Source organism: Siphateles boraxobius, unplaced genomic scaffold (genome assembly GCF_051911475.1).
Source record: "Siphateles boraxobius isolate OS27281-9 unplaced genomic scaffold, OSU_SipBor_1 25, whole genome shotgun sequence".
Lineage (NCBI taxonomy): Eukaryota > Metazoa > Chordata > Actinopteri > Cypriniformes > Leuciscidae > Siphateles > Siphateles boraxobius.
In genome coordinates, this window is record NW_027508866.1 from 31293582 (window position 1) to 31317612 (window position 24031).

Consider the following 24031-nt stretch of genomic DNA (forward strand, 5'->3'; position numbering starts at 1 on the left):
AGAAATTACATAAAAAGTACAGTTTGCTTAGTCAAGTGTAAGCATTAAAACGACTTGTTTTCCCCCCCGAAAAAGACTACTTTTTCCCACATAGTGCTATCAGGAATCGATAAGAGAATCGTTAAAGAATCGGATCGATAAGCAGAATCGTTAGTGGCATTGATATTGATAAAATCTTATCAATTCCCATCCCTACCTTCGAGTGAACTAAAACGAACCAATAAACATTGGCATGCAAGATTTGCATTCCGCGCACTGCCTACCAGTGCGGGTATAAAGCGGAGGCAAGCGCATACACATTTGCTTTTCGCTGAGGAGCCGGGCGGTTTCCAGTCCTCCGCGAAGGTACAGCAGCATGGCGACGGGACGAGATGTCTCCGTTCCCTACTCAGGGAACGAGGGTTACATACGTAACCGAGATGTTCCCTTTCGTGGGAACTCCTACGTCTCGTCGGAGGAGTTTCCAACGAATTGGGATCCCTAACAAAACGCCATGGTGCTGGCCCCTTCCAGCGCCCAGCTTAGCTACCCGCCGGAGCAGTTTCTTATCGTCTTGGCGGGAGCTAGCTAGGAAAATCACACTGCTGTTCTACAAGACCCTCTCAGTGGATATGGATAACACTGGGAAAGCGTGTCCAAAGACCTCCCCCCAAAGGGAGGCACTGGAATACACATGTGTACTAACCCGTGGGGTAGTGAAACACATGGCAGTCCTTGAGGTAGTCCCAGCCCGAGGGGTGGGAGCGTACTCAGCAAGGACGACAGAATGGTCTGTCGAAGGGAAGAGACGATGCTAGCCCAGAGGGTAGCTGGATCGTGGAGAAAATGGGTCGCCGAAGGGACCACTGTAGGCCACCCAGTCTACACACAACTCCCACGAGAGGTAATAGACCCAGTGCCGGGCGATCCACCTCGCCTGGTGCCGAAGGGGTGATGGAGGAACTCACGAGGTTAGCCGTATGTTGGGGAACCAACGGAGTAAGAAGACGCAGGTATCCGGCCGAGGGGCGGGAATGGCGTAGCAAGCCGACATAACCTAATTCCTCGCGTTACTGGCCGTAGCGAGTACACAGGAGGAGACAGGTTCAACACGGAGGCTATAGAATCTAGCGAACGTGTTAGTTGTCACCCAGCCCGCAGCTCTACAGATGTCTGTCAGCGAGGCGCCTTGCGCCAAAGCCCAGGAGGAGGCAACACTCCTAGTAGAGTGTGCCCTCAACCTAGGTGGGCAAGGCACGTCCTGGGAAGCATAAGCCCGGACGATAGCATCCACTAGCCAGTGGGCTAACCTCTGCTTGGAGACAGCCTTCCCCTTCTGCTGGCCTCCGTAATAGATGAAGAGCTGATCTGAGGTCCTGAAGCTTTGCGTTCTGTCCACGCAACAATGCAGGGCGCGGACGGGACAGAGAAAAGCAAGGGCTGGGTCTGCCTCCTCCGGGGGCAGCGCTTGCAGGTTCACTACCTGATCTACAAATGGAGTGGTAGGAACCTTGGGCACATATCCGAGCCGGGGTCTCAGAACAACATGAGAAAGGCCCGCCCCGAACTCAAGGCACGATTCGTCGATCGAAAAAGCCCGCAGATCCCCTACCCTCTTAAAGGAGGCCAAAGCCAACAGGAGAGCTGTCTTTATAGACAGGATATTAAACCCAACCGTTTGCAATGGCTCAAAGGGGGGCCTCTGAAGTGCTCTGAGCACTAGAGTTAAGTTCCAAGAGGGTACGGGGTGCGGATTAAGAGGCGGATTTAGCCTTCTGGCACCCCTAAGGAATCTGATGACCAGGTCGTGCTTTCCTAATGACTTACCTTCTACTGCATCGTGATGAGCGGCTATCGCGGCAACATACACTTTGAGGGTGGAGGGAGACAGCCTTCTCTCCAACCCATCTTGCAGGAAGGAAAGCCCGACTCTGATAGGGCAAGTTCGTGGGTCTTCCCGGTGGGAAGAACACCAATCGACTAACAGGTTCCACTTCAATGCATAGAGGCGCCTCGTAGAGGGGGCTCTAGCGGAAGTGATGGTGTCTACCACAGCCTGTGGTAGGACACCTAGAACCTCCGCGTCCCATCCAGGGACCAGACATGAAGATTCCAGAGGTCTGGACGCGGGTGCCATAGGGTGCCCCGTCTCTGAGAAAGTAGATCCTTCCTCAAAAGAATGGGCCAAGGAGGGGCTGTTGCGAGGAGCATGAGTTCCACGAACCAACTCCGGTTGGGTCAATACGGCGCAACAAGCAGGACCTGCTCCTCGTCCTCCCTGACCTTGCACGAAGTCTGTGCGAGAAGGCTCACTGGGGGAAACGCATATTTGCGAAGGCCCCGGGGCCAGCTGTGTGCCAGTGCATCCGTGCCGAGGGATCCTTCGGTCAGGGAATAAAACAGCCGGCAGTGGGTCATGTCCGGAGAGGCAAACAGATCTATCTGAGCGGCTCCGAAGATTCCCCAAATCAGCTTAACCACCTGGGGATGGAGTCGCCATTCTCACGGAAGAGGGCGGCTGCCGTGAGAGCTCGTCGGCTACACGGTTGAGCGCACCAGGGATGTGAATGGCCCGAAGCGACCTCAAATGCTTTTGACTCCATAGGAGGAGATGGCGGGCAAGTCGCGACATACGACGGCGGTGTTGAACACCTTGACGGTTGATGTACGCAACGGTCGCAGTGCGGTCCGTACGGACCAGTACATGCTTGTGCAGAATCAGCCCCTTGAGGCGGCACAAGGCTAAGCGTACTGCTTGCAACTCTAGGCAGTTTATGTGCCAATGCAGTTGAGGCGTCGTCCACAGACCTGAAACTGCATGCCCGTTGTACGTGGCCCCCCCATCCGTTGGCAGAGGCATCTGTGAAAAACACAGCATGCCTGGACACCTGGACTAAGGGAACTCCGGCCCGTAGAAAAACAGGGTCCAACCAAGGACTAAAGGTTTGGCGATAGTGCGGGGTAATGTTGACCCGGAACGTGGCGCTCTGCCACACCCATCTCGCGACTCGATCGTGAAGCCAGCGCTGAAGCGGTCTCATATGAAGCAGGCCGAACGGCATTACTGCGGCTGCGGCTGCCATATGCCCCAGGAGCCTCTGAAACTGTTTCAGTAGGACCGCAGACTTGCCTTGAAAAGACTTGAGGCAGTTGAGCACTGACTGGACGCGCTCCTCGGTGAGCCGCGCAGTCTGACCGACCGAGTCCAACTCCATACCGAGATAAGAGATCCTCTGCGTGGGGCAGAGTTTGCTCTTGTCCCAGTTGACCTGAAGTCCCTATCGGCTGAGGTGGTGGAGCACAAAGTCCCTGAGTTCGCACAACAGATCTCGCGAGTGAGCTATTATAAGTCAGTCGTCGAGATAGTTGAGAACACGAACGCCATGTTCTCTCATGGGAACAATGGCCACCTCCACGACTTTCGTGAAGACACGGGGCGACAGGGCCAAGCCGAAGGGTAGGACCTTGTACTGATATGCTCGACTCTCGAACGCAAACCGAAAAAACGGTCTGTGACGAGGAAGAATCGAGACATGAAGGTATGCGTCCTTCAGGTCGATCGCCGCAAACCAATCCTGGGGAGGGATGCATTCGAAGATGCATTTCTGCGTGAGCATTTTGAACGGGAGCTTGTGTAGGGCCCGATTCATAACCCACCGCCTTTCTTGGGTACAATGAAGTAAGGGCTGTAGAACCCAGACCTCATCTCGGCTGGAGGGACCGGCTCGATCGCGTCCTTCGCCAGCAGGACGTCGATCTCCTTCCTCAAAACAGGGCATCGACACTCCGCACACTGGTGAAGCGGATGCCCCTGAACTTGGGAGGCAGGCGGGCAAACTGAATTGCATAGCCGAGCCGAATGGTACGAATGAGCCATCGGGACGGTCTCGGCAGCGCTAGGTGTAGCAAGGTGGAAGGCAGGGACCGGACTCCGGAGGCATTACTGCGGCCGAGAGAGGGGTCTGGGTGTGCGGGGCAACACCTACCTGCTTCCACCGGGGGACAGGCAACAGGGAAGGCCCAGAGGCGTTCAGCTGCTGGCTGTCCCGAGGCGAAGGAAGGAGGGGAAACGAGGAGGGAGGCCCGGAGGCGTCGAATCCCGATTTCCGCACCTCCTTGCCCAGCGGGAGACGAGAGCGACGAGGCCGTAGCGACGTCACTGGCGTCTGAACGCTGGGGTGAAGGGAATGAGAGCGGCGAGGCAACGTGGTGGCGCACACTGTCATTCTAACCCTATTGGACGGGGGAGACTGGGAGCAGCGAGGCACTTGGCCGACCTCGGCTACCAGAATCGACCGTGAGTGACCCAGAGGAAGTAGAAACTGCTCTTTTATTGAAACTTTGGGTACCGCTGACTGGGTGGTCAGTGGCAGAACAGAAAGAAAAGGAAAAAAAAGATTCTCCACCCGGACCTCCTCCGGGGGAAGGAGAGGAACAGAGGTTCCCTCCCGACGGGCAGCCACTGCATCCTCTGGGTCGCCTGTCTCAGGGTCGTTTCCCTCTCCTCTTCCCGGGAGGTTTAGACGACTCCCGAGCGGGCTGGGCAGCTCTCTTGCGGCCAGCACCCTGCTGCTTAGGGGGCTGATACCTAGGCTGGGCAGGGGCGGCGGCAGGAGGGCGCCCTCGGCAAAGAGCAGCCGGAGGCGCTGGCGACGGGGACGGGGCAGCAGCAGGCCGTCTCCGAGTCATGATGTTCTTGATAACCTCCGACTGCTTCTGGGCGGCGGAGAACTGTTGGGCGTAGCTCTCCACCGCGTCGCCAAAGAGGCCACCCTGTGATATATGGGGAAGTTCAGGAACCTGGACTTGTCCAACTCGCGCATATCGGCCCGGGTGAGCCAGAGGTGTCGCTCCTGGACCACAAGCGTGGATATCGCCCGACCCAGGGAGTGTGCGGTGACTTTCGTCGCCCAGAGGGCGAGGTGAGTCGCCGTACGCAGCTCTTGGAGCACCCCTGGGTCGGTACCACCCTCCTGCATGTCAGAGCGCTTTGGCCTGGTAGACCTGGAGAAGCGCCATGGCATGCAGGGCAGAAGCAGCTTCTCCGCCTGCGCTGTAGAGACTGTCAGACTGGAAGAGAACCTACAGGCGCGGGAGGGGAGGGTGGGGTTACCCCGCCAGGTGGACGCGGTCTTAGGACACAACTGCATCGCTATTGACCGTTCCACTGGGGGGATGTCCACGTATCCCTTCACTGCCCTGCCATCGAGAGTGGTGAGGGAGGAGGAGGGAGCCGATGTGTGTCTGGCCGCCAGAGGGGCCATCCACGACCTTGTCACCTCGTCATGCACTTCCGGAAAGAAAGGAACCAGAGATACCAATCGTCGAGCCGCGAGGGTTCGGGACGCGGTGGAGGGTTCCATTCGAGCCCGACACTCGCAGCCGCCCGGGAAAGCATAGCGGCCATTTCCGGATCCGGCTCGGCTAACGCTACCACACCCGAAGGGGGCAACGCAGTCGAGTCGCCATCTCCAGAAGATGTCCGCTCTCCCTCCGATGCAGCGATCGACATCTGGTCCTCCGGCGGAGCCCCGAAGGAAACGACCGGGACCACACGAGATGGCCCAGTGTGCTCCTCCGGAGGCTCCAATGGCAGCGATGCGGAGGAGTGAGGAGCCTGTGGGGGTCTTTCACTCGGCTGGATATTCCTCACTGTAATCCTCAGACCACCAATGGGATTAGCCGAAGTGCTGAAGTAGCTGAAGTGAACCAGAAGAAGAACTAGATCGGGGAATCTCCAAAGGGACTCCCCCTCGTTTGAGGGATCTTAGTCTCGATCTAAGCATCGCAACGGTCATGTTCCCGCAGTGAGAACATGACTCGTTCACGAACGCTGCCTCAGCGTGCGCGAGCCCCAAGCACGAGAGACAGCGATCGTGACCATCAACCGGTGGCAGATATTGACCGCATCCAGAAACACGCGGATGAAACGTCATCCTGAAAAGGACGCGATCTTCACCCGTGTTACTCTTTTAGAGAATGCTCTCTTATTGTGCTGAAGCACGCAGGGATCAACGCGGCAAAACAGCGGGGAAACTGCAAGCCCGCTGTGTGCACTCAACCGAATACCAGCTGTGAAAACAACTCTTTTGAAAGATGTAGATAGCGTGTAATCACAACCGGCAGCCGGGAGCTCGCGAAGATCACTGAAGTGCCGTCACACCAACACAGAGAGATCCAGAAAAAGAGCAGACTCTTTGCGCACAAAGAAAACACTTTCTTGAAACTCATTCACTCAGAGGACACAACCGGTTGGCTCCGAAGCAAAAAGCAAATGTGTATGCGCTTGCTTCCGCTTTATACCCGCACTGGTAGGCGGTGCGCGGAATGCAAATCTTGCATGCCAATGTTTATTGGCTCGTTTTAGTTCACTCGAAGGCAGTTGGTCTCCCTAGCGTGATCCCATTTCGTTGGTAACTCCTCCGACGAGACGTATCAAACTTAGTCCCATTATTCGATACAGAAGGGCGGGTTAGAACTAAACTGATGGTTTGCTCAAGGCTGTTGATCTGCTGAATTTCAAACAATGCTACAACTTCTTGCTTTCCTATATTCTGCTTCGGCTCTCTTTCCCATGGGAAACTGTATGCATGCATGTATGTGTATGTTAGAGTAGTTTAAATGTTTAGTCTAGTTAATAAAACCTTGTTCATGTCACACGTAAAGTTGTCCGTGTCTCAAGCTCATATCTGGGAGTCAATAATCATATCGATCTTGACTACTTGCTCTTAGTAGTACTTAGAAAGAAAGACATTTCCCATGCCCTGGAAATGTACATTTCTATTAATTAATAACCAACATTGAGGGTTCACAGGATGAACTGAGTAATTGGTTGTAATGTTAATGTAGCTACATCAAGTTAATCCGATTAACTGACCCAAATATTCATAATCAATTATAACAAGTTATGATTGGTTATTAATATTTTATTGTAAGGGGTATACAGTCAAAGACCCAGAACCAGATATGAAGAATGAAGACCCAGAGTCAGAATTATAATAAATTAAAGAAAAGTTTTACTGAAGATAGTTTGCAGTTTCATCAGCAGAAGTCAGTTTCAAGACTCTCACAGGAGTTATACCATTTCCAAGGTCTAAGCTACGTCATTGCTTACAGGTTGAATGATTCTAATAGATAGAAATAGAAATAGATAAACACAGTAATTTTCCACACATATACAGATAGACGGAAGCATACTGTATCTCCATCGATTATGTAGCTGACCCTCGGACCCTGAAGTTAGGCACGAAATGACCTTCCAGGTCGCAGATTTGGGTTGCTGGGGGCCAGCATGCCCAGAACAACAACTCAGTCAATCTCCAAAAATGCCAGTGGTTCCTTAACCTGTAACCAAGAAGACTAACACACACCGACACACAGCCTTTCCAAGGTTGGATTTGGCCAGGCTCTAACTATAAACAGGAGAGTCCTCTCAAAACATCAACATAATGCGTTCTTTCTCTCAAGGATAGCTAAACTTTAGTCAGAGCTGGTCATTTTTATATTCATCTGTATATTTGATAGTTTAGATGCGCACATGAAGTCCAAAGTTAAAGTAACACCAGGTAACTTTTGTTCTCGGGGTCCCCATACAGTTGGGAAACAGTATTGTCCTCTACTACTGTCGTAAACTCTTTCATCCTACATACACGTGCATTTGTTGACAACCATGATAGCCCTGAACACTGTAGGAGGAGGTCACATGCAGGTGTTCTGCTGCGTAGCGTGTGAAATGTCTTCATCCCAGGTACAGTGGCATATATTTCAGCATGTCTTATGAATATAATTTCATGGGTTTTATTTTTTTTCTAACGACAAATGATCGCGATGATCACGTTTACAAGCCAGCGTCATTATAGTAGCCTAGTCTATTGGTTACCGTTTTACTGAATCTATATGGTACTTCAATGCAATCTTTGAGTTGTAGATAATAACCATATATCGTCAATATTATAATATCAAGCTACCATAAATGAATCTGCAAATTTTACAATTCGATTTGCATTATAGCTTGAGGCAAGACAAATAAACAAATATCACAGACATGTTAGGTATATTAAAATATGATTTTGTACATCTTATATATTTACTTGCAAGAATGTAGCCCCTGCCAAACTTGTACAGGCCGTTTAGACATAGGCTTTCATTAGATTTTTTTCTTTGTACATGTTGAGTAGAGTACACTTTTTAGGTCAAACATTTGCTATTTGCATTTCATCGATTGCAAATTTCAAATCAGAACGAGAATGCTAACCATCAAAAACTAGAATATCGTTTACTAGCTACCAGATTGATAATTTGCTACTCTACTATCATTACTTGATTCATGAAGATAAACGGAGGATAAGATAGCTTCCGTAACATAGTCAGGCAGACCAAAAAAAACAGAGATAGTATGCAAGCAATATACTTACTAGTCCAAAAGCATGACAGCCAAGTCCGCATCGGTCGGGCACCCCTCCTCCTCCTTCAGCTCACTACAGCGAGAAAACGCTGGCCCAATGTTGATCCTCGTTCTGCCTTTAACGCGATCACTTTCTCTTTTTCTCTTTTTGCTTCGCTCCGATAAAACCTTTGCTTTCTTGTTTTTCGGTGCTGCTTCGGCCATGACTATAACATTAGGCTCGCACGTCCGATTTTAAGGAAGTGCCGGTGGTGGTGGAAGTGACGTATATGCCGTAAAACAGTTGAATTTTGTAGTTCTCTTTGTTCGCCGGTTACTACCCGAAACCCGAAGTTTAAAAGTACGATTAAAAACGCTACAGACCCCGTCAGGTTATGGCAGACGTGTCATTCAACCTATTGTAAGACGATGTACCATCACAAGAGACTTGGAAATGTGACCGGTCACGGAAACTAGGGACACAAGTCGGTTCTGGGGCATTTTGAGTTATTCATAGATTCTGAAAGTGTAATCTCCAAGCTTTCCAACGATGTGTAACATGTGGAAATCTGATAATATTTGGAGAAGTTGTGGCCATTTGAAGCTAGGCACTTAAAAAAGCTCAAAGATGAGAAAACGACCTCTAAATATTGTTCAGTTCTCACCTGTCTCTGCTGCTGGGAGTGACAATAGGGCTCATTTACATCTCATTTAGATAAGCCATACCCCCTGTAAAGCTCCCCCCTGTGCTTTACAGCTTTTTTGCACTTCGAATGAGTGCACTTCTGCCGCACTAGGCGAAAAACAATTGTGCTGCCCCTCTATTTGCAACGTACCAGCAACAACACTCAAAGACAATAATGCCAAATAGCCTACATGTAACGCAAAACGAGCAACAACACACAAAGACCAATATGCCATATACATATAACGCAAAACCAGCAACAACACACAAAGACCAATATGCCATATACATATAACGCAAAACCAGCAACAACACACAAAGACCAATAAGCCATAGGCCTACATATAACGCAAATAGTGCGCAACGCTCGTGTGCCCAAAATTTCAACAATATTAAAGTTTATGCAGGAGGCAAATACCTGCTGGCATTTTTCTTTAAGCAGTCATGACAGGAATTTTCCAAATAATCACATTTCACCTCCTCAAATTACTGTTGCAAATCTCTTTACACCACTTTCTTATGTGCGTATACACACACAAATGAAATGTCCACAAACACATTATATCATCAGCAGGTTCAGCATCTTAAATAACGACTAAAGAGCAAATGAAGCTTAACTTACATTTCAGAAACGTGCACAGCGGGCCTTCATCGCAGCAAAGGTCTTAACTGCATCCTCTATTTCGATTCTCTGTGCCAGTTCATGTTCTATGGAGATTGTTGCCAGTCCATTAACTCTGTTCCCTGTTCAAAAAACGTTCCCCATTCAAAGCGATCGGGACGTCACATATGAAACAGCCAGCCACCGCTGTCAGCGAGCCGAGCCGCCGTATTCAAGCACTGAGGGCGCGCGCACCGCACCCATACCTCCGGTTCAGTTTCCCGAGCCCACGAAGTGCGGCGAAAACATTTTCGGTGTAACTGCCACGGTTCATTTCGTCTGCGACAATCTTTGCGGCATCCATCTTCATTGAATTTTGATATGAGATAGAGCCTGCCAGAGCACAGCATAATAAGTAACCATGCGGTTCACTTAGAGGGCGGGGGCAAAAGCGCCGGGTTATTCCAAATAGAGGTCTCTGCAGACGGTAATAGGAGTTACCAAATCAGGGGGCGAGGCCATAAACAGAGGGGCGTTTTCAACCGCGTTACCTGATTTGCCCACGTCACAGTGTGGGTAGGTCTTAGGGGTGGGGTCGGGAGTAGGGCATCATTTTCATTGCATGATTTATAAACACCCACCAGTGTGAAAACAGAGACCTCCTACTCGGTTATTCAGTATGGATATACACACAGACAATGACACGCCACGCCCCTACTGCATGCTAGAATCTCCGAAAACAAGCCGATTTCAACCTCAAAATGTAAGCTTTTAAATATACCAATACTGCTATCTCAAACATGGAGAGGCTTCTTCGTGATTTCAATTAACAGATTCTGCAAAAAATTTAAATTCACCAATTTTGAAAAAAAACCTCTTCTTTCACATTTTGCTCGAAGGTTGTGCTGCAGACTTGTGTCCCTGGTTTCTGTGACAGGTCACAAATATATTATGAAGGTTGAGAAGTTACCTAGTGTTACTTTAGCTATACTTTTCTTGTCTCGTTGCAGTACATTTCGGAGCGACCTTGTGAACAGGGTCTCTTGCACAGATTTTTGTGCTTTTAATAGCTCTTTTAATGATTAAACGCGTCTGCAATTTAGCAACAGTAGAGACTGCATTTTACAACAATCACCGATCGTGCTGATTCTGACGGTACGTTTGGGTTTTAGGAAGAAATGACAGCGCATCGCGGTGAAGGGAAGGAAGTTGCGCTAGACAGATTGCGTCTAGTTTGTAATGGTTTCATCTCAAATATCTTCTTTTTTATAATCTTTGAAAGCCGAAATCTAAAATAAAATTAGAATAATATCCTTATCTAAAGTGTAATAACGTTAAATTTTTTAGTTCTGTCCTCTTTGTCATTCATTAAGCAGGGCTATCTTATGGTGCGCGCTGTGGCTCCGCGTGAGCGATCGCTCTCTCTCTTCTGGACTGTGAATAGCAAAATTACATCACAGACAAATAGTTTAATATTATTATATAGCCTACAGAACTGGCTGGCGAGATAAACATGTTCAAGATTACGTCTTACTCTTTATTGCAATAATAAATAGTACGTGTATTTTCTTAATTTCTCCAGCAGAACCGATAATGTCTGAGCTTATCGATACAGCGGTCTTTCGAAATTCAGCCCCGGGGCCTGTTTAATACCGGGTTTCGGTACCCATCCCTAGGTGTGTGTGATGACAGGGTGCCGACAAGCTCTTCAGTATTATCAGCTGCTATCGAGTTTCTCAGGAGCGCATTACCCTCCTCTCTCCCCAGCTCCCCCTCTCTTCCAGTCAGGATTTGGCATTCTGATTCCCCTTTGAATCAGACTAAATTCTCAAATGATGTTGTATATCTACAGGAATAATTTAGGTTTTAATGTCAATTTGCTTAAACATAAGTTATTATTGAAATTTGAAGAAAACTTGTTTGAAAATGCTTTATTAAAGCCGAAATTAAGGACATATATGCATACGAAACAGAATTTTAGTCCAGATTTATATGCTACATCTCGTTTATCTAGAAGCCAGAGATCCTAGGTTGCACAGCTCAGATGTGGGATTTTGCCTCTGGCCATTGAGGTTGGTCGATTTAAAAATATTCCAGAGGAAAACAGATTGTGTGTGCTCTGTGCTGTGTGACCTTGGGGAAGTGGGAAGTGAATCTCATTTTCTTTTGTATTGTACACATTATGATGACCTAAGAGAATCTTTGTTTCTGGAAGTTAAACGACAAATCTCTGAAATATTTTGGTATGCTGATGATCAAAAATTAGTATGCCTGTTTAATTATGATGTATTTAAGTTTGCAAATTTTGTGTCAAAGGCTTGGAAAAGAAGGCAAGCTAGTTTGTTTAACTAGATTTAATTTTGTTCTGTGAATGTTAATGGGTATATATTGGTGGTTATTTGAGTAAATGCGAATACATCTGTATATGATTACAATACATGCATGTATTTGAATACATATGTTACTTATTATTATTATTAGTAGTAGTATTTCGTCTCTAATGCTTATCTCTATACGATGTACTCTGGACTTGGCTATCTTGTATTAATCTTTTTCTTTCTTTTTGTTGGTGTCTTGTAAGCCCATGTGGGCTGGGCGTAATCCTACGCATGACACAATAATAAAATTTTATTCATTCATTCATTCATTCATATGTTGTACATTAAAATATTGAATAAGGATATCTGCAGTACAATCATGTTGGTTCTGTTCTGTTTACCCTAAGGGGGGTTATTGCTGTTCTCCCTGCTCTTATTCATGCTAGGCTGCATAGATGCGCAGGGAGTTCTTGCCCAGAACAGAACTATACTGCCAATCCAAATTGTATGCTAATTCTCAGTTGTCTTTGACAATAGTGGTCCTGACAGATATCATAATATTAAAGAGTCTTCGCGGAAAATGAGGGTAACACGGATATGACGTCATTGACAGGCGACGCAATGACGCAGGACATTACACTGTTTAAAATAGCTGATTTCTCTGAAAATTCAGGATTTAAACATTGTGGGAAACATTTGGGATAATGTACATCAGTCAACACTTTTTTTAAAAATTTAATCCAAAAATTGTATTTATTGTTACTTTAAAAACTCAATGCTTCAGGGAATACGACACATTCACAAGCTCATTTCCTGCAGATACTGTATATTACCGTTCTTTTATGTGTTCATGTCAGTATGAAAAATGAGAATCTTGAGGCAAGTCTGAGCCAGAGTAGAAATGATACCCGAAAGCTCAATGAACCTTGAGAGTTATAGCCTTCACATACACGCACCAAAAACATGTGCACAATCTGGCAGAATTCAGAAAATTCTTGCTTTCTAAATGAATGTTAGCACTCTCTTGTGCTTTAAGCACATATATGGGTCAAACTGGTTGTGTCTCTGCATGCAGCAGTGACTTCAAAGGATAATAGGGCAATACGCCACAAAGGATGATCTCCGATGTCTGATTTCACAGGATGTCTTGACCCGATTAAAGGAACTGTGAGATCTTTCAGAGGCAATGAAAAAAAAAAAATCAAACATCTGAAACATAAGAGAACTTCTTAAGAGAGCACCGGTCTTTATATCACGTAAGTGATATGACTTTGACCATCAATCACATAATGATGCATCACTCATATTCACACTAATGAACACTAATGAACATAATGGTATGTGCATGAAGTCGTCTCGGTTACTTACGTAACCTCGGTTCCCTGAGATGAGGGAATGAGTATTGCGTAAGGCTAGCTTATACTATGGGAAAACTCCTTTTCTCGAGAATATTGAAGCCACATTTTTAAATCGCAATGCAGCTACACAGCAGACACAGATGAACACCTAGCGCGGTCAAGTCAAGTCAAGTCATCCTCATTTATATAGCGCTTTTAACAATGTAGATTGTTTCAAAGCAGCTTTACAGAGATAAACATATCATTTAAGGTAACAGAGATTAGTTTAGTTTTATAGTGGTTCTTGAAAAATGTTTTTTCCAGCTAAAGTTAGTTTTGATTGATTCACTTCCGTCTAAATGATAGTTGTTATTAAATTAGGGGCCGCTAAGACGACACCGTTCTCTCTAAACAGACTGTAAACGTGAACCTGTGATAGACGCTGATGGCGTTCACATGCGCATTAAGAATTGATTCTATAGTTATGTGCGTTTGAATATATGTGCGCAGGTTTGTAATTCCTTACAAACCATGCCTAAACAAACTACTTGTCTTGTTTATACATTTTGATGCAGAATTTTATTTTATCTTATCACTTCGGGTAGGTACGCGAAGCAAAATAATCCACAACGCTTTATATGTAGAGTGGTATAGGGATCCTCCATAGGGAGAGGCTAGTTGGCACTTCAGCACTGCATTGTCATCAGGTCCAGGCGAAAGTCCTTCGTCAGATCTGGAAACGGCCTGGATCCGGCAGGCTGCGGGAAAACCTCGGGATAAACAAAGACACTAAAATTAGCGTAGATGCCATTCTTCTTATGATGTAACGAGTACATCAGGATTTAAGGGAAGTGTTCCCAGTTCCGGCTGACCTAATCTAAGCAGACTAATATTGAATTATAGAAGTCTATAGAGTGTTATGTGAATGCTAGGTCAAAGAGATGAGTTTTTAGTCTAGCTTTGAACTGACAGACTGTGTCTGCTTCCCGGACAATGTTAGGAAGATTGTTCCAAAGTTTTGGTGCTAAATAGGAAAAGGATCTACCTCCAGCAGTCGATTTAGATATTCTAGGTATTATCAACTGGGCAGAACTTTGAGATCGCAATAGACGTGAAGGACTATAATGCGTTAAGAGCTCGCTCAAGTATGGTGGAGCTAAACCATTTAGTGCTTTGTAAGTAATCAGCAATATTTTAAAAATTTATACGATGTTTAATAGGGAGCCAATGCAGTGTTGACAGAACCGGGCTAATATGGTCGTACTTCCTGGTTCTGGTAAGAACTCTAGCGGCTGCGTTTTGAACTAGCTGTAGTTTGTTTAAGCGTGCAGGGCAACCACCCAGTAGAGCATTACAATAATCTAGCCTTGATGTCTTGAACGCATGAACTAGTTGTTCCGCATTTGTCAATGAGAGCATATGACGTAATTTAGATATATTTTTAAGATGGAAAAATGCGGTTTTATAGACACTAGACACGTGACTTTCAAATGAAAGATTGGTATCAAAGAGCACACCCAGGTTCCTAACTGACGACGAAGACTTAACAGAGCAGCCATTAAGTGTTAAACAGTATTCTAGGTTATTACGTGTGGAAGTTTTTTTTTCCAATAATTAGAATCTCTGTTTTTTCAGAATCTAGTTGTAGGAAATTACTAGTCATCCAATTTTTTATATCAACTATGCATTCCGATAATTTTGTGAATTGGTGAGTTTCGTTAGGTTTGGAAGAAATATAGAGCTGAGTATCATCAGCATAACAGTGAAAGCTAATTCCATGTTTCCTAATGATATCTCCTAAAGGTAGCATGTACAGAGTGAACAGCAGCGGTCCTAGTACTGAGCCTTGTGGTACGGCATACTGAACTTGTGATCGATAAGACATCTCTTCATTTACTGCTACAAACTGACAGCGGTCAGATAAATATGATTTAAACCATGCTAATGCAATTCCACTAATGCCAACATAGTTTTTTAGTCTATTTAAGAGAATAGTGTGGTCAATGGTGTCAAATGCAGCACTAAGATCAAGTAACACTAATAGAGAGATACAACCACTATCAGATGATAAGAGCATATCATTTGTGACTCTAATGAGAGCTGTCTCAGTGCTATGGTGCGGTCTAAATCCTGACTGGAAATCCTCGCAGATATCATTTCCTTCAAGAAAGGAACACAGTTGTGAGGATACTGCTTTTTCTAATATCTTTGATAGAAAAGGTAGATTTGAGATCGGCCTGTAATTGACTAATTCTGTAGGATCAAGTTGCGTTTTTTTAACAAGTGGTTTAATCATAGCCAGCTTAAAGGTTTTTGGTACGTATCCTAGAGACAAAGACGAATTAATGATGTTAAGAAGAGGATCTATGACTTCTGGAAGCATCTCTTTCAATAGTTTAGTCGGTATAGGGTCTAACATACATGTTGTCGATTTAGATGAATTAACGAGTTTGCAAAATTCTTCCTCTCCTATGGCAATGAATGAATCAAATTTTACCTCAGGGAGACTATAATGCACTCCCTGATGCGATGCTGTAATAGACGGTTGCATAGTTATAATTTTGTCCCTAATATTATCAATCTTATAAGTGAAGAAGTTCATAAAGTCCAGTTCATAAAGTCATAAACTTCCAGTTGCGCTCCATTTTTCTGGCTGCTCTCTTAAGGGCCCGGGTGTGCTCGCTGTACCACGGCGTTGGACTATTTTCTTTAATCTTCTTTAAGCGCAACAGAGCAACTGTGTCTAAAGTGCTGGAAAGGAGAGAGTTAAAAGTTTCTGTCGCAATATCAAGTTCTTCTAAGCTATCTGGGATGCTGAGATGATGAAACTGATTAGGAAGATTATTGATAAAGCAATCTTTAGTGGCAGAAGTGATAGGTCTAACCAACTTGTAACACGGAGTTGGCTTTGCAGCCTTGGCTAAATGTAATTTACATGAGACTAGATAATGATCTGAGATGTCGTCGCTCTGCTGTAGAATTTCAACAGCATCAACATTGATTCCATGTGATAATATTAGATCTAGAGTGTGATTACGACAATGAGTAGGTCCTGACACGTGTTGTCTAACTCCAATAGTGTTAAGAATGTCTTTTAAATGCCAATCCCATTGCATCTTTTTCATTATCTACATGTATATTAAAATCACCAACAATTAGGACTTTATCTGCAGTCAATACTAATTCTGATAGAAAGTCAGAAAATTCTTTGATAAAATCTTTATGGTGCCCTGGTGGCCTGTATACAGTTGCCAGCAGAATTCTCAAACTTGATTTATCGTTTACATTATATATTTTTACATTAAGCACCAACACTTCAAAATAGGTATAATTAAAACTAGATTTTTTAGTGGTTTTGAAAATATTACTATAAATTACAGCAACACCTCCCCCTTTGCCTTTCAGACGAGGTTCATGTTTATAACAGTAATCATGGGGGGTGGACTCCTTAAAAGTAATGTAATCGTTTGGTTTTAGCCAGGTTTCTGTCATACACAGCACATCTAGGTTATAATCTAAAATCATATCATTAACTATGAGCGCTTTTGAAGTAAAGGATCGGATATTCAGCAACCCAAGCTTTATCGTTTGTTCATCTGTATTATATCTATTTTTTATTTGTTGAATATCAATTACATTTTTAACCTTAGATCGGTTAGGAAGTTTTTTGGATTTCCAAATTCGGGGAACAGACACAGTCTCTATATGATGATATCTAGGTGAAAGAGGCTCTATGTGATGGGATTTATCTGACATTGGTGACGCGAGGCCGCTAGCAGACGGTCGGTTTAGCCAGTCTGTCTGCATCCTGACCTGAGCCCCAGATTGTCATGTTTTGTCTCTAAGACTATGAGCCAAATTACTAGAGAGAAGAGCAGCACCATCCCAGGAGGGATGAATACCATCTCTTTTCAACAGGTCAGGTTTGCCCCAAAAACTTTTCCAATTGTCTATGAATTCTATATTATTTTGCGGACACCATTTAGACAGCCAGCCATTGAGTGATGACAATCTGCTAACTATCTCATCACTCCTTCGAACAGGAAGGGGGCCAGAGCAAATTACAGTGCCTGACATCGTACTTGCGAGTTCAAACACCTCTTTATTATTAATTTTGGTGATCTCCGACTGGCGGAGTCGAACATCATTAGTGCCGACGTGAATAACAATCTTAGAGAATTTACAATTAGCATTAGCCAGCACTTTTAAATTTGCTTTGATATCAGGCGCTCTGGCTCCCGGCAAACATGTGACTTTGTTGGCTGGTGTCCCTATTTTCACGTTCCGTGTGATCGAATCACCAATTACCAGGGCACAATTAACAGAATTCTCAGTGGGTGTTTCACTGAGCGGGGCAAATCGATTTGTTATGGTAATCGGAACAGAAGAGTGGTTTTTTGATCCGCGACTAGAGCGATCCCTCACCGTCACCCATTTGCCTTGCTGCACAGGCAATAATTCAGCCGTAACTGAATCATGTAAAGAGTTCACTATGCTAGGCGCATCCAAAATAGTATCTAAAGTAGGGATTCACCGATCCGCATTTTTTCACTTCCGATCCGATCCCGATACCTGAATTTGGATATCGGCCGATACCGATACTATTCCGATACCAGAGCTGTGTTTGCTTTAATATTATTATTATCATTATTGTTGATTTTATATGATGCTGCAATAAACTTCTCTCTACAGGCAAGTATGATATGTATGCATGTATGTCCCAAAAGGCAACTTGAGGTAAGTATAAGGTTAGAAACAAATAAGAGACAATAAGTGTAGGCACCAGCACCAAATCTGGTAAAACGTTACACATTGCTGTTTGTATTGTTGTAAAATACATTCATAAAAAACAAGAAAACAAAAATCAAAAAGATAAATTATTTTATATATAGTCTAGCTACTATAAAATTAAGACATTTTTTTAATGTATAGCACAGCTGTTTATTGAGGCAGCAACATATGATAGATGGGACATTTAATAATCTTTCATTGCGCAAAAGTATTATGATATGATTATGAAAGACTCCAATACAGTGCGGCACAAAGCGTTTATGCGCATCCCGAGCGCAGAATGATGCGCTTGAAGCAACATGGAGTCACAGCGCGCAGCGCGTCGAGTCCGCATTGAAAAGTTCAACGCACAAAGGAAAGACATATTGATGCGTAGTGTATTGTACAGTATCTATCTATGCAATAGTTTATTCAGCCTTTTCTTTTAACAGTTTTAAATTTCAGTTACTGTGTGCTTGAAGAACAATTATAGTGCTCTCCAGTGTTGTGATCTAACAGACACACGTTAAAAAGTAACATGATTAAGGTACAGCAAGTCCAGCAAGATAGTCATTTTATCCGAAACCATAGAGCTTTATCTACAGATCAAGTATAATAATAGTAATTGAATCATCTTGGAGAGTTTCATCGAGTTGACTGTCATAACCGAACGCGACGCGCTGTTGAATGCTGAATGAAGAATGATTGACAGCCGCAGCGGAGGGAACAGTTTACGTGATCTTGAATTTAATGACTTAAATATTCATTTCTATCTCACATTATACTATAGAATGGCTTCAGAACACTTATAATATAGTGCACGAACACTTAATGGTGCTTTATAATACTTTTGTGGTGCTTAACAACAATAACACAATAGTAAACACACAATATCGGATTTAGATCGGCCTCGTCTGACCGATACCCGATCCGGCAAAAATGGCTGTATCGGAGCCGATACCGATACTGGATCGGATCGGCCCCATCCCTAATCTAAAGCTCTAGCACACTTACTATCCTCAATTAAAGTTTGGATGCGTGTTTCTAATTCTGAAATCTTCTCTGTCAGCCTGACTGTCTCCTTGCATTTATCACATATAAACCCTATATTGCCGACGGGGAAGGCTATGCTAAACATGTAACATGAAGTGCAGGTGACAATAACAGGACAAGACATTACTCACCGTTTTTGTTGACTGATTCTTACTCAACTGGGCTTTTTATGAACTCAGAGGCCCGGGCGCGCAAGAGAAAAATAAATAAATAACTGAGCGCACGGGTGGCGCGTTAACAGGCTAGCGAGTTACTAGCGTGTTGTGCTAACAATAACGGAAGCTAGCGATGTCAGGTTAATCTGAGATGTTGTCTAAGCTGTATTTAGTAGTATAAACAACTAGAAATGGTAGTAAATGATGGTTCAAAACAGAAAGAAATACAAAGCTAATACGAGGCTTAGACGGGGCTTACAGCCTCGAAGCAAACAAAACAGCAGGCAGCTAGGCAGACAGGAGCAATCGATCAGGATCATAAGTGGTCATTGGCTGTGCTGCGGCAACTGGACGAACCTATGGCGAGGTGGCTCAGACGCGAGAATCAATCAGGCAGCTTAGAGCCCTGACGCGTCGGAGCCCGCCAGAATGGGCGTGGCCTAAGCCTATAAATTGGCCCATTCAGCCAAAGGTAGTCAGGTTAAGTCGACAGAAGCGATCCCCTGATCAAAGCACAGTAGCACGGCGGGTTACGCAATACTCGTTCCCTCATCTCAGGGAGCCGAGGTTACTTTAGTAACTGAGACGTTCCATTTCGAGAGGTCTCTCGTATTGCGTAAGGCTAGCTTACGCTATGGGAATCCCCTTCAAAACGCTGTGCGTGCTTAACTTTGCTCCATATGTAACCTGAAGCAGATGCCTGAGGCCCTTAGAGGAGTAAAGTTATGAATCCCATAGAACCAGGCATTTTGACAAGCCTCATATAGGAAAAAAACAGGAAATGGGCCAGACAGGGCCAAGTCCTTATAATGTATGTATATGTAATATAAGAATGTAGTTCCAGATAGCCAGGACCAGATATGTATCGGACCCTTGGCCTAGGGGGTTTTGTGCTTAAACTTACACTGAAAGGACCCTAGCTTGTAAAGCGGGAACTTCCAGGTTATATAAAATCTGATAAATGTGGACAGCGAGGCCCAACCGGCTGCCGCACAGATATCTTCAATAGGTATTCCACTTGACCAAGCCCATGATGAGGCCATGGCTCTCGTGGAATGAGCTCTGACGCCTAGGGGGCAATTAAGGCCCTCAGACTCATAAGCCAGCGCGATAGTGTCTACTATCCAGCGCGATAATCTCTGCTTTGTCACACTGAGCCCTTTGGTGCGGCCGCCAAAGCATACAAAGAGCTGTTCCGACTGTCTGAATGAGGGAGAACGCTACACATAAACTCTGACAGCCCTGACGGGACAGAGTAAATTCGCATCTCTTACGTCTTCTGGCGAGGAAAGAGCTGCTAGTGAGATAACCTGTGCACGACGAGGTCGTTTCTTCCCACCGATTGACCGGACACAAGAGCATAGGAAGCTTTTAGCATCTTGCATCTTGACCGGAGGGAATGCATATAGCAGGAGGCTCGGCCAATCGTGGGCAAGCGCGTCCTTGCTCTTTGAAAAATATGTTTGGCAATGAGCGTTGTCTTCTGAGACAAAGGATTCGACCTCTGCCCTGCCAAAGGTGCTCCAAATTAACTGAACCGTCTCTGGATGGAGAAACCATTGCCCTGGGGGAACATTTTCTCTGGATAATATATATATATCTGGATATCCGCACCCTGGTTCAGAATGCCTGGCACAGGCGCCGCTCTTAGGTTGTGCTGAGCCCATAGTAGAGCCCATAGTATAAGGCTCCTGGTCATGGCGTTCAGGTTGTTTGACCTGAGACCGCCTTGGCGATTTATGTAGGATACCACTGCCATGTTTGTCTGTACGGCCTAGGACATGGTGGCCTTTTAAGGCGAGACACTTAAGGGCAAAAACATCGGGGGGGGTTTTCATTGGTCAATTTTGAGCTTTTGGGCTATTTGTCTTCAATATCATGTCTTCTTTCAGACTTGTGTTGAAAAAAAGTCCAAAATACACATTTAGGTCTTTATTTTACTACACTTTGTCCGTTTGTGTCACGAATCTGGTCCTTGCACTTCCGGTTGGTCAACACTAGAGGCCACCCGCTCACAGCATGTATTCTTGCATTTCACTACAATCCCCAACATTCATTACATTGACGACACACACAGCTGATTCCACTAATCACGCTCACACCTGAGAACTATCTCACACTCTTTATAAGCCTTGGACTTTCTCTCCCTGTGGCCGACTATTCTGTAACGGGCTGAACAAGACGAGAGATGTGCGGATCCATTTGCAGGGCTTTATTCCAAAACATGGTCGAATACAGGCAAGATCAATAAACAGCAATGCCAGAGGCATGATGACACAGAGTGATCCTTAGGACAAGCGTGGGTCGACGATCAGCAAACAACACCCAACAGGGGCAAGGCAAAGAGATATAATCCAGGTAACCAGCAAAATCCAAACGAGGCGCTAACAGAGTCCAAAGGGCTAGGCTAGGGGTAAATCCAGGAAACACGGGCTGGAATCAGAACACAGGAAAACAGGCAAAGCAATGAACACTGGATGGGCTCTGTAGAGTAGCTAACACTAGGGGAGCGCTAAATGCAATACAATACTCGGCCACAGGGAGAGAAAGTCCAAGGCTTATAAAGAGTGTGAGATAGTTCTCAGGTGTGAGCGTGATTAGTGGAATCAGCTGTGTGTTTCGTCATTGTAATGAATGATGGGGATTGTAGTGAAGTGCAAGAATCCATGCTGTGAGTGGGTGACCAACCGGAAGTGCATGGAACAGATTCGTGACAGAAGGTATTTACTGTATTAGGCTGCTGACACTTTAACACCTAATGCATGGATCCAATATGATACACATCTGATTTCTTTCTCAACTGTTTATGTTCACTAAAGACTTAACTGACTGTTAAGACATAGGCTAACCGACTCTGACCTAAACTCCAAATGTAAAAAAGAAAAGAAAAATGGTTTACATATATAGTTAAAAAGTTTTATAGTTATAGTTACATTGAATTTTTGCATTCACAATTAAGCGCGTTGTCCCCTAATTAGCTATTCTCATTACTGTAATATGCATTAACAGTAGTCTGCATACATGTGCTGCTCTGCTTCCACTCTCTTCTGAACTCTTCCCTTATACAAATGTTACAGTAATATGAAATATTCTCAATAAATATTACTGAAATGCAAAAAATCTAATCTAAATGATTGAATGGATTTTAATTTATGCTAACTTGTGTCTGAAGGTTTTCATTACTTCAGTAATGAGAATGTGTGTGTGTGGGGGGGGGGGGTGCAATTGTCATGGAAATAAAGTCAGCACAACATCTAAATTGAATGTAAAAGTAAAGAAAATGTGATGCAAAATATGATTTCTAATTTTTTTCTTGTTATTTTGGGGTAACAACGGATTGTAACCCTATGCTAAAGTGATGATGAGACATGTCTTGTGTTCACAGGGACATGCTGCTTCAGGGGGGCTCAGCAGTGGACGCAGCCATAGCAGCGCTGCTCTGCACTGGACTGGTCAACCCACAGAGCATGGGCTTGGGTGGAGGGGCCATATTTACCATTATGGACAAAACGGGTGTGTCCTTGTATATGTATTGTGAAAAGCACTGTCAAGTAAATTTGAAAATTATAGTTATGTTTGTTTGGGCTTTGCTGTAAAAATTGCATCATGAGTCATAAAACATCACCGGTATGGCTGATGGAGTTTCTCAAGACGTTTAATGGAAAGCTAGACTTTCTGTTGAAATATCCAGCATAAACAAGCAGGAATTAATTTTTGTGTAGACTTGTTTCTACTGTTTTGAGCCGGTTTCCCAGCTAACAAAAACATTGGTAACACTTTATTTCAATGGTCCACTTTATACGCTGGACTAACTATACGTAACTTTGCAACTACTGTACAAGTCAACTAATTCTCAGATTATTAGTAAACTGGCTGCTTAATATGTGCTAACACTTTATTTTGATGCTCCCCCAACAGACATTCTACTGACTATAAGTAACTTTGCAACTCTACATGTCAACTTATTCTACTTTCTCGAACCCTAACAGCCAACCCTAACCTAACAGTCTACTACCAGTTTTCTAGTGTTTACTAATACTATTCAGAGTTAGTTGACATGTAGTTGCAAAGATACTTATACTTGATAAAAAGTATAAAGTGAAGCATCGAAATAGTGTAACCAAAATATGTTCCAAGAACGTTTTGCTAACATTCCCATTAGGTTCAAAAGTCCAGTTATTTAAACATTTTTAAAAAGTTTTTTTATTTAACATTGAGGGAACATTCCATTTGTTCATTTTGCAGACATTATGGGAACATTACTTTTGAATGTTCTCGTAAACATTTGAAAAACATTAGATGACCATCCAACAAAAACATTTTTTAAGGAACTAAAAGAGACAAAGAAAAGTACACATGCCGTAAATAACAAGGCATGATACTACCATTTTGAAAATTAAATATGCATAAACCCACCAGTTTAAGTACTGCTCTGTTTTTTCAAGGCAAAGTGAAAATCATCAGCTCAAGAGAAACGGTCCCAAAAATTTTCAGAGCGGATTTGCTGAATGAGTGTTTGGAAACACCGATTTTAAAAACAGGTAAAGCTCTACTACATGGAAGCAGGGTAAAGCATCCTACATTAGCCTTTTATTTAGACAGGAAGTGAAATGTCTTAAGGGAAAGTTCACCCATTATTTACTCATTATATACATCATTCAATCTAATGTTATTCCAAATCCACATTATTTTCTTTCTTCCATTAAAAAGGAAGAAACTTTCTGTCTTTTTTTTGTTGAGTTTGGCTGTA

The 24031-nt window shown here is 44.3% G+C and overlaps 1 protein-coding gene across 1 annotated transcript in view; it reads left to right on the top strand.

The window, feature by feature from the left end:
* The window catches only part of ggt5b (gamma-glutamyltransferase 5b), a 47924-nt gene that overhangs the window by 11609 nt on the left and 12284 nt on the right, over window positions 1-24031 (top strand). The window contains exons 2-3 of the mRNA XM_077243492.1: window positions 22667-22794; window positions 23727-23822. Coding sequence (XP_077099607.1) covers window positions 22667-22794; window positions 23727-23822 — 224 coding nt within the window. The remainder of the gene's footprint in view (window positions 1-22666; window positions 22795-23726; window positions 23823-24031) is intronic.